Source organism: Eleutherodactylus coqui, chromosome 12 (assembly GCF_035609145.1).
Source record: "Eleutherodactylus coqui strain aEleCoq1 chromosome 12, aEleCoq1.hap1, whole genome shotgun sequence".
In the NCBI taxonomy this organism is placed as follows: Eukaryota; Metazoa; Chordata; class Amphibia; order Anura; family Eleutherodactylidae; genus Eleutherodactylus; species Eleutherodactylus coqui.
The window spans coordinates 59451573-59463586 of NC_089848.1; the positions used below are offsets into that span (position 1 = coordinate 59451573).

The 12014-nt window shown below is 44.1% G+C and overlaps 1 protein-coding gene across 5 annotated transcripts in view; it reads left to right on the forward strand.

Annotated features, from left to right (window-relative positions):
- Positions 1 to 7216, forward strand: part of LOC136586522 (probable serine carboxypeptidase CPVL) — a 69383-nt gene extending 62167 nt beyond the window's left edge. Inside the window, exon 13 of one of the 5 annotated variants that reach the window (XM_066584649.1) lies at positions 7011 to 7216. In XM_066584649.1, coding sequence (XP_066440746.1) covers positions 7011 to 7124 — 114 coding nt within the window. In that variant the 3' untranslated portion in view covers positions 7125 to 7216. Of the gene's footprint in view, positions 1 to 3260; positions 3455 to 7010 lie in introns of those variants that run through there. The other 4 variants (XM_066584644.1, XM_066584648.1, XM_066584647.1 and 1 more) reach the window with 4 other exon arrangements.
- Positions 7217 to 12014: the final 4798 nt, after the last annotated feature.

The following is a 12014-nucleotide window of genomic DNA, read 5'->3' on the forward strand; positions in this document are numbered from 1 at the left end:
AAAAAATATGCAGACTTCCAGAGACTGCAGCAATATTAACACAAGCAACCATAGAGACACTGCGAGAAGAAAGGCATGTTCTATTGTAACGAACACATGGAAATACTCACTAAATTGGCCTCCAACTGGGAATTTTTTTTTTCTCTGTAGTAAAGACACAGCTGTCCAAAAAAATAGCAGCAACTCCTTGAACGTGTGTAACAAAATGTGCCGGACCGTAAGAGTAACATTTGTGATTGGGGTTTTTCCAAGAATGTGTATGTATTAATATATATATTTTCGTGGCCCATGTTAAAAACTAATATGAGCCTATTCTTGCGTATCCGGGGTCTATACCGCTCCCTTCACCCCATCAGGTCTATTTACAAGCTGCAGAGTCACTGGGTGAATGAAACATCTCAGCCAATCGCAGACCTTGGTTGGTTGACTGCTGTGGTTTGGTTGGCCTATGATGGCCCATTAACAGGCTGGATGCAAACTGTAAACGGAGTGAGCGCGTGGAGCGCTCCTGTATGTGTGTTTTTTGATTTTGCTGCCCATTTAAAAAAAATAAAAAATTTCTTGGAAAACCCATTTTTTAAAGATACATTTCATTGGAAGGATCTCTACGGCTAAGAAGTGTCTTGATGGTCATGTAAACCGAGGTAGCAGACTTTACTAGAACGTAAGGAAGCCATGCATATTGGGTTCATATCAAACAAATTTGCTGGGACCGGCTGATCTGCTGTGTTTGGTGGTGCACTGTGCTTCCCCTGAGGGCAGGGGTGGTAATCGGAATATTCCCCATACTTTTTTTTTTCTTTTCTCTCTTTTGTGGGAGATAAGCAGCTTTTCCCTCTTTCCCCATTGAGAATACATGAACTCCTGGCTGAGTGTGCATTGTGGGTGGGGGATAATGGCATGGTTTGGCCAATGAGTATGTGAAGTGTATGGTGGGCTTCATTATCACAAAACCTTTATACTGCTGAGCTCAAAGATTTATGCACAGTACTTGTTCTATTGACTCGTTTTACAGACCTGTTAAAAAGGCGTACATTGGTTTGAAGGAATACTACCATCCAATAGGTGGTGCTGTAGAGGTATTGTTTCATCCTCCTTTTTTGCATAAAATACCCAGAGAAACATGCATGGCCGTATAAGTCTCAACAGTCACCTCTCGGGTGTCTTCTCACACCCCTCCTGGGTTCTCTCCTTGGGGAGAGATGATGCCATCCCCTGACCCACTCACCCCCTAGGTGTTTGCACGCACTTTTTAGTTGCTCTCCTTAAGGAGAGATGACACCCCTCCTGACCTATGCTGAATGTTGTACAGTAATCTGTTGTAGGAAAGCCTGACTGTCACAAAATGTGGTGAAGAACACTGCAGTCAAGGACCTAAGTGGATGCGCCTTAACGAGCATCTGGAACGAATATTCGAGGATGTATAAACCATGAAATGGTCTATAATAAGGCCATACTTCTTTTTTTTTTTTTTTTTTTTTTTTAAACAGCTAATCTGTTGATGTAGGAAAAGCGTTGTTATATTCTTGTATGTTATTTTGTATCTTGGCCTCTGTTCACATACGTGGTGGGGATTTCGATATTAGTGCATCTTGAGGCCACCAGTATCTAGAGGTTTGACAGGAGAAACGCCCCTGTCACACCCCTAGATACCAATTGGCGCTAGTATGGAAGGTGCTAGCAGCCTGTGTGCAGCCAATGGATGCTGCTAGAAGCTAGTTTGGCAGCCACATTACTTTATGTGCCCTGGAGCCTTGAATCCCCCGGCGCCAAGAGTTTCCCTCTACCTCGCCCCTCCAGCCAGGCGTGTCAGTATATTTTCAAAGCACTCTGCAAGCCACCTTCACTATTATCACATTACATCGGCCCTCCATTGCTTGCAATGCTTGCCACAGGGCCCGCTGCAGCACACCTGACAGTTGAAGCGCCTTCCCCGCCGCCAGACAACCCCCCCCCCCCCCCCCCACCACCTTCAACGCTCACCGCTGTCGGAAGCACGGAATCCTCAGCGGCACACGGCTGCCCAAAGAGGTGAATGCAGGAGGACACCGCGGGCACCGAGAGCCTATGCACAGTGACATGAGCTGCTGGGTCGAGCTTCCTTGGGAGCTGGAACAGAAGGGAGCCCATACTGGCAAAATACAGTGCCCTGCCAGCAACGCAAAATGGGAACAGCAGTGGGGAAGAGCCAAGCATTATTACAGCACCTTCGGGGACACTTCCATCTGTGCCGCCTGCAACAACAGCTCAAGAATAGTGGGCAGCCAGGACCTATAGGGGACCGTTGTCTGCAGCCAATGAGGTACAGAGGGGGGGGCGTCCCCCCCCCTCCCCCCCCCCCCCCTGTCAAGCTTGACTCCACCAGGACTTCCTGGTGGCGTCAAGATACACTAATACCGGTGATTTCTATTGCCTAGCTCAGCCATAGGAGTTGAACTACAAAACAAAAACCTCAGTTTTGGATCTGGCATATCATGAATGACATCCATTAGATTCCGTTGACTATAACGGGGTCAACGGATTTTCATTCATGCTATATTGTCTGGGATTTTGGACTAGATCTGCAATGGAGGCTCTGAACAGTCTTGGATTATAAATTTTCACTTCACTTTTATAGTTATAGCTTTCTTTGGGGAAACCTTTTAGATAGCCTGAATCTGGAGGATAATACTTGAAAAAAAAATCTGTACATGACTGACGAGCCGCCGCGGTCATCCACAATACAGGAGAAAGCGTCGCTAGCCGCGGTCAGAGCCATAGTCTTTTCTGTGTGCCCCCGCATGTGGTACCCGATCTGGTCGTGTGCAGCCGGCCTTATGAAATATAAGTGTTTTTTTGTTTTTTTTTCCTTCTTGCTTCCTCTTGCCCATAGTTTGTACATTTTTTAATTCTATAATTGTACTTGTGTTTATAATTACACTGAGGATTTTTCTTAGAAATCTTCCTGGCAAAAACTCACTTTTTTGCCTGTTTATTGTTAACATCTGTCCACTAACTGGATATTTTTTTTTTTTCCTAGCTCTCATTGATGTATATCTTGCAGAATACAATATCCTGAATTTGTCAAGTGTATGCACGAGATGTATTTTTATTTATTTTTTGCAGTGCCCTACAAAAATGGCGCAGTCCTACTGTGAACTACTGAAACCACATGTTTATAGCCAAGATAAGATAGTCAGTACTCCATAATACAAAAACGTGTGCGATTTCACTTCTGAGGGGCATTCTTCTCAAATTCAACTTTAAATCTGTTCCTGTAGATTCAGGAGGTGTTTGGTATGGTCCAATCATCTGGGGTTGTGGACTTGAGTGCCCTACATGGGAGAAGAGGCCAAAGGGTTGGTGGAAAAATAAATGAGCCCTCGACTGTAATCCTAAAAACGCAATGTATGACAGCCTATCTAATAAGCCTGCTGAGATAGATGTGGGCTTAAATAGTGTATGAAGAAGTGCATGTGGAGTAGTAACACCGTGATCAAGGGGCTTTACTATTGGCAGCTACTGCAAACTGCAAGTATATATGTGTATATAGTGTGTTTTGGGCTTTTTTTTCTATATAGTGTGTATTTGTAAATTAAATATTTTTTGCAGATGTGGTTTAAGTAATGACCATTCATTGTTCTTCACCGGGATCCTTGTCCTCAGGTCAGACAGGAAATGCGGGTCACAGATTAATTGGCCCTGGCTCCACAGTCCATGTTACCTTTGTTTGCTGAACACTGGATGTTAGTGTGTTATCAGACCATTTTGCTGGCAGATGTTGTCTGCTCCGCCTGTACAGTTCTTGTGGTTAAAGGGGTTTTCCGGGCACAAAATGGGAGTTGTGAAGATGCTGAAGTCCTACGATGTACAACCAATAAGTAGCAGCGGCCTCTACCTTTCATCTGCTGTTCTGGAACCTCTTATTTGTTGTGTGCAACTTCCCACTTGACGCTATTTTTATATGCATCACTTCTGCAGTAAATGCAGCAACAGACTGTTAACTACAACTCCCAGGATATATATATATCTTGTTTACCGACCAGCGCTGCAGCTCCGCTCACTGGTGCAACAACGTACTGGCGCCAACCTCCCCCCTGGCTCGGAACTGACTGGCGCCAACCTCCCCCCTGGCTCGGAACTGACTGGCGCCAACCTCCCCTCTGGCTCGGAACTGACTGGCGCCAACCTCCCCTCTGGCTCGGAACTGACTGGCGCCAACCTCCCCTCTGGCTCGGAACTGACTGGCGCCAACCTCCCCCCTGGCTCTGTGCCAGAGAACTGCGGATGCAGACAGGACCTTCCGTCACTCTGCACTGCACATGAGCAATCCAGTGCAGTACTTCCGCTTCTGTCCTGCCATCATGCACTGCTCACAGGATGTTGGAGGCCATGGAGAGAAGAGGAAATGGCAAATGCGGACAAGATGTCAGGAATGGCAGAGATTTTTCAGGCAGAGGGTCTTGTAACAGAAAATGAAGAAAATAGCTAGAGCACGTAATGTGAGCCTATTACAAAGTAACTAAGGGGTCTTTCCCACGAGCATAGGCGTTTTTTACGTGGGACCGCCGGCGCTGTAAAAAATGCGTGAACGGGCAAACAAATCTAACGTTTGTACGCCGGTTCAGACGGCACAGGCCCTGGCGCATATACACCAAGGCCGCAATGCTGTTGGCTCACCACCTCTTTTTCCCTCCGGCTGTTTCCAATGGGAGTGGGCGAGGGCCGAGCTAAGCACCCGGCCCTTGTCCGCAGCCAACAATGGGAGTGGCGGAGCTTATCTCCATCCACTTCCATTGCTAATAGCCTGAGAGGAGAAGAGAACAGGAAGAGAGTTTGGCAGTCAAGCTGCTAAACTCCCTCCCACCTCTCTTCTCCGACTGCTGTCATTGACTTCCATAGGAGTCTATGCAGTGGCCAACGTATTCTGGGTACAAAGATACTATATCCTTGCTGCCTGGCACTATATTGGCCGGCTGGGTGCTTTTACGCCGTGGGAATACAATGCATCAGATGGGAGCATATATCAGCCGGCCGTGAAAATGGCGGCTGATATACGGTCATGGGAGTAAAGCCTTATTGTGATGTAGATTAGATTTTAAAATGGGATGCCTTTTACACGGGCTGAGGGTGTCGCAATTCTCGTTTGCCCAAGGGAACGAGCCGGTGACCTCCTCAGCCGACCGCTTGCACTCAGGTGGCCTGTTTAGACTGCATGATTCTCATTGATAATTGTGCAGTCCTTGGGCTCTTATTGTTCATTCCTGTGTGAAAGACTAAACGGTCAGGGTTTAAACTGCACGATAAGCAAACGAGCCGGCGCTGGTTTTTATGTCGGCTGAAACTTAAACGACGAATGAGTAGTGCACCATTTTCATTCGTCATTGGCTACGTTTTTAGAACGATTATCATTCCACTTCGCTTACTTGAACGATAGTCGTACTGTGTAAACGCAGCATAAGTCTGTGCCCAGAATCCCCCTTTAATAAAAAGGCCATTGGTTGCACATCCACTCTCTCCAGCCATGCCAGCCTTTTGTTTTTCATTAGTTGACTCTGCACAGAGCATTGTAGAACCTCAAGTGGCTGATTACCATCGGCGCAGTCAGTCTGAGACATTTTGACTTTAGGTGTCGAAAAAAGTCAGCTGAGGTTGCTTTTTATGCTTTTTTTTGTAGTTCAAGTAAAGGTTTTCTTTCTCAGATTTTTAAAAAGATTGTCCATGCACAAGTTTAAACAACTAAAACCTCTTGATCAATTATGGGGACGTCCATGGGCATCTTAAATATAAAACCTATATCTTATGATTAAACCTGAGATGGACCGCCTCTGACCTCCTAGGCAGTATTATAATAGACATGCATGATAGTAGTTTGTAATTAAGACACATTTTGAGCCGTAGTTCGTAAACTTAGTATATTGGGTACAACACAGCAGACTGCTGATGATGCTACACCAGGTTCTCCAGCAGTTTCTTCTAGATATTAAAATCTGTCCTCTTAGAAGGCGGCAGCAGTAGTGACTGCTAGGCTTATGAGGTCTCACCAAGAGTAGCAATGTTTTACTCTAGATACACCAAATAATTGGACATCTTCATATATGAAGTTACATTGGGCACAATATCAGAACTATAGAAATTGTTTCTGCATTCTAACAAAGGAAAAAAATGGATGGGAGTTCAACAGAGTCTTTACTTGGTGGTGGTGGGGGTGGGGGACAACCGGCGGTTTGGTTACGTGCAGCCCACAATGCCATTCTATGTGGCCACCCAACCGCTTGGACACAGAAGTGCTTGTCTGTATGGCTGCTCACGTGTAGTTTCCATATTGAAAAGAAGTGGTCCACAGCTCAGAATCAGGTAAGTAGTAATGGTGCACTGTGTAGCCATCTCAGGGGTCCCCACATCAGACAAATGGGGTACTCTTGATCCCCGTTTAACTCGCTCTTCCTGAAGTGTGCAGCTCTCCATTGTAGTTTATGGGAGTTGTGACCTGCTAGGCTGTTGGCACAACACCTATGATCTTCAGTGAAGAACTACATGCACATACGGTCGGATCCTTTCTAGAGTACTGATTGGGGGAGAATGGGAAAACTGGGTAGGGTTTGCTGCATTTGTCATCAGACATGCTCTTCAGTCATGGCCAACTCCTGGGTCACAGAGTGCCGGCTGTCTATACATGTCAAGTAATGCAGTAATGTGTTTATCCAGATCACTTGTGGACCCCAGCACAGTAGGCACTGGCATCTGCCCAGATTTAAAGACTGGTATGGATCCCAGTGCAGGTTCCGGCTGAGACCTGGTCATGCTTGTATGCTTGTTTCCAAGCAATCTGACCCTGACCAGTCACGCAATGACGTATCTAGTGCCTTTAGAAGTGTTGAGTTCGAAATCCACTTGGAACATTGCATCGTGGTTGGTGTTCCGGGGTTCAAGGGATTTTTTGGCTATATGGTAGTAACCGGTGCCCTTTTATTGGTCCTTTTTATGATACTGCTAAGTTTAATCCATCTTATTTCTCTTTCCTCTTCTAGGTGATCGTCCGAGGCGGTGGCCACATCCTTCCATACGACCAGCCTGAAAGATCATTTGTACTAATTGATAGATTTATAAGTAACTGTAAGGCCTTGAATTGTGAGACTGATTAGTTATTCTACAGCAATGGGTTTTCTTGAGTTTATACTAAAATCTTCTTGTTTTGAAGAGTACATATGAATAAAAATCCTTTTGTAAGAACAAAGTGTCTTTTGTATAAAATCGTAGAAGCCTACATACTTGTTTTCTTTGGAGACTTTATCCTAAAAGCACAGTGCAAGAATTGTGCAAAATAGGGAATTCAGCATTTGTTTTTATCTCTTCTTAAAGTGAACCTGTGAGCGCCCCCGATAGGGCTGATTTAGTAAGTATTTGTGTTCCCCATTAAATAACTCTGGAGCATCTTCTCCTAAAATTGTGTTGCTGATCCTCTGCTCCTCCTAGAAATTTAGGAATAACTTGGTGTTACCAGTTGGGGGGTTTGTCCTTACTCAATGTGACAATGCCAGACTATGTACGGACTTGCCCCTTTGACAATGTAGCACGAAGTTGACAGTTTATTCAGTGGCAGCAGGGTACAAAGGGGGTTTCCAAAAGTTTTTGTAGGTACTAGGAGTGGCTACTTCGTTGTTCTAGACACCATGGCATCACACCAAGTCTAGAACAATAGCGAACATCCATGTTCTAGACCAGTGATGGCGAACCTTTTAGAGACAGAGTGCCCAAACTTCAACCCAAAGCCTATTTATTTATCGTAAAGTACCAACGCGTCAGGGATCGGGGCTCATCATGGCGTATGATATTACCACCGTTCTAAAAAGGAGAGGGCCAGTTTAAAATAGACAGCGTGCAGATTTTGACTGCTTTTTGGATGCGGCAATACTGAAGAATGTCTTCAGCGGAAATTTCCGTGGAAAATTCTGCAGCATTTCCGCAATCAAAAAGCAGTCAAAATCTGCACCCTGTCTATTTTGAAGCAGCCCTGCCCATTTCCGCCACATGTAAACATACCCCAGCGATAATGGTGACATCCCCCAGCGATAATGGTGACATCCCACAGTGGCCCCAGCGGTAATGGTGACATCCCACAGTGGCCCCAGTGGTAATGGTGACATCACCCCTAGTGGCCTTAGCAGTAATAGTGACCCCCCCCCCGTGGTAAGTGACCACCCCCTCCCCCAACAGCAGCTCCTGCGGTAAGTGACCCCCCCCCCCCCCCCCCACAGTGGCCTTCGGCATGATAGTGACACCCCGCAGCGGCCCACACTAGGATAGTGACACCCCGCAGCGGCCCCCACTAGGATAGTGACACCCTAACCCCCCCGAGACCAACTTACTTGCCCCCTCCCCTTCGTGGAAGCGCCGCCCATAACACTAGATTCAGAAGCTCAATGCTCCTTTCTCCCCGAGTCAAAAGCGCACAAGATCCGACTGAGGGTAGAATCCTTCCTTCAAAGATGGTCATGCTCAATCCGGGAGGCTATGTCCCTCCTGGGAAGCCTAACATCATGCATCCCGGGGGTGGCATGGGCTCAGGCGCACACCAGATCTCTGCAAGCTGCAGTTCTCGCGGCATGGGACGGCAAGCAAACCTCGCTGGAGAAAAGAATGCAGATAAGGAACTCAGTAAAGGTATCCTTATGCTGGTGGACTTCCCCAGGGAATCTGCGAAGGGGAGTCCACTGGACACAGAACCCGACCACGCAGGTGATAGGGGTCAATCATTATTAATCAATAACCTAACATAAGAAAGATAAGGAAACAGTGTAATGAATGTGACATTAGTTATTTGGTTATATAATGTTATGTATTATATGTAAAACATTCCGGAAGTTGCTAGTAGAATTTGGATATAGAATCATATGTAAAAAGGTATATTCAAGCGTTTATATAAATATTGATTTTAAAATACCAAATGTATGACTAATTAGATTTTATTCAGTTATCTTACTGAATACCAACTTACCAACTTTGTGCTGACTTCCGAGTAGGTGGCTGGACCAGTTTTGTCTATGTGAAAATTAGAAACAATGTCCCCTCTTTTGATGTGCAAATTGCTGATGAACTTTGAAGATTACAGTTCTTCCCAAACAAGAAATGTAATTAACAAAACCTGTATTATCACACTGTAACTGTTTCCATGTCTACTTCAAACAGTTTTGTTGATACCTTTTGTTTAGAAAAGCTTGTTGATTTACAGTTGCCAAATGTACTTTGTAACCAGGCATCAGGTAACATTTGGCTTGTTGATTTACAGTTGCCAAATGTACTTTGTAACCAGGCATCAGGTAACATTTGGAAACGCCTTCTTTACAACTTGCATATAAACTAGCAATGTACAACAATAAACAGAATTCATTCTGATCACTAGACGGTCTTATGTGTAGTGGTTATTATGGTTCTCTATGAGTACTCTATATAATATTTCCTCTTAATTTGGATACAGGCAACATTCGCATTACGGTCTGCGTTCCAGACCCCCCACAGTTTATTTGGCGCCCGACAAGTGGGGCAGAAGCTAACTCCTTACCTGCAGCCGATACCTGACGACACTACCTGCCGACCAGCCGGACGAGAGGCCACGGGACCCCAGATCTACAAAACACCGGTATACGGTAAGCTCTTGACTTACCACTCAAGCTCTGGGCTCTCCTGACTTCAAGTCTCGTGTCGACAGGGGGTGAGTTGCTGTATGTTATATAGGACGCTTCTGCCTGTTATTTACGGTGTTCTTAGTGACCGTGCTAGACGGAAGAACCCTTGTGTGTATATTGCCATGTTGCCTGTAGTAATTGTTGAAATCTGTACGTTGATAGTCTGTCGTGTTAGCCATAATTCGCTTTTACTGAGTCTGTTATAATATCACCAGAAGTTCCCTTAGAAGAGAGGTCTGGTCTCCCCTAAACCCCCCCCTTAAGGAGTCCGTAAAACTATTCCAGGACCAGGGGTCCTTAGTGTACTGTGTGAAATAAAAGCCTGTGTGAAATAAAAGCCTCTGTGAAATAGAAGCCTGTGTGAAATAAAAGCCTCTGTGAAATAGAAGCCTGTGTGAAATAAAAGCCTCTGTGAAATAGAAGCCTGTGTGAAATAAAAGCCTCTGTGAAATAAAAGCCTGTGTGAAATAAAAGCCTGTGTGAAATAGAAACCTGTGTGACAAATAAAAACCTGTGTGACAAATAGAAGCCTGTGTGACAAATAGAAGCCTGTGTGACAAATAGAAGCCTGTGTGACAAATAGAAACCTGTGTGACAAATAGAAACCTGTGTGACAAATAAGGTTCTGTGTGCCATAAGCTGTGTGAGAAAGGGAAGGGGGAGACGATTGCAGACAAGTGTATAAAATATAGAAAGATAGGACTTAGAAAAGCAGGAACCTTTAAGTATGAGTTCTGGTAACAGTACGGGAAAAAGCATATGAAAGATATCAGACGCCGGTTTAGATAAAGGAACAGACAATATGGGAAACGTACAGGGCAAGCAGTATGCCTATATGGAAATCAGCCAGAGAAATAGTAAAAGACAAAGAAGGCACGTTAGCTGTGGGAAGAAGAATGTAGTAAGGTGCTTAGAATTTTGGGAGTCTTAGACCAGCAAGTTTGGGGAAAAGATTCAGAGATAGTCAAAAGGTTGTATAAAAATATGTTAGACAGATGGATTAAGGCAAGTATAGATACGGCAGTAAGGGGTTATCAGAGAAAGGGAATCCTCTTATAGTTTGTGTCCCTCTGGGACATAAAGTAAGTTCATGCAAAATCTGTGGACAATTATGTGACAAATAACCACTATTGTTTGTCTTGTAAGTCTTGTTGTTATGTAAACTAATCTTTGTTGTACGTCTTAGTGTTCTTGTAATGTCTAATTTCTAAGTGTAAGAAAGTTATACCCCACTCACATCTGTGGGGGTTCAAAAGAACAATGAAGTATATATATACTGGGTGGTTTTTTTTTTGTTTTTTTTTTCCTGAGTGTAAAGTTGATGTAAGCAATTTTAGCTGAAGGTTATAGTAAAGAAAAAAGCAAGTCAATGAGTTAAGGAAAGGTAGAAGGTTTAACAATGAACGGTGATAATAGTTGCTATCTGGAGTGGTGAATATAAGTATGTGGGTAGAAATGGGCATAAGTTGTATTGTGTTTGTCATTGGGTAGCCTATTCTGAGCGAATCGTGTAAAAACCGCGGTACTAAGAGTTTTTCTTATCTATACATAATTCGCTCATTATTGGAAGTCTGGTGTACAGTAAATACAATCCCAATTTCTACTTCACATATTATCAGTCTGTATGAGTGAATTAAAAACCCCAGTGAGTGTGAATTCGTGTATTAATGAAGGGCCCGTATGAGAGTTAGATTGTGTTATATGGTATATACTGTCCGGTGGCTAGAAACTAAATGAGGCAAGAAAGACCAAACGCTGAGCCAGACCACAGGTGGTGGAGCTAGGTGATGTAAGGAGATGGGAGGGAAGAACAATAGGAAGAGGTCTTCCACCCTCAACACAGACCAGCCTAGGAGAGAAGTATACGTCTAGTAATTACTAATAATTAATGCTGTTTGAAGTCTGAATGTTTTAGTTGCTTATTAATATCTTAGCTATTGTTTCATAGAGATAAAATTCAGTGTCATAGAAAGGAAGAAAGACGCTGATGAAATAAGAAACTTGTAATGAATTATGTGAATTACTCGGTCTTAAAAATAGAGAACATATAGGGATTTTTAAGATATATTTTAGTTTTTTTTGCTTTTTGTGTAAATGTCAGTTCTGTGATTGGTTGGACGTCTATATCACTGCTAAATGCTGTTAGTACTGCACTGTCTCTGAAAGAATGTTCTGTAGGAGAGACATGCAAACGACCAGCATCGAAGGAGTGGAGCTAGATAATGTAAAAGTAGGTAATGTTTCATCCTTCTTTTGTCTACAAAGGAGGGGGTGAGGAGCTTGGGCAGTTAGGAAATTTTTTCTTCTCAAATTTGATGAGACATTGCAGGCAGGATCAGATTAATAATG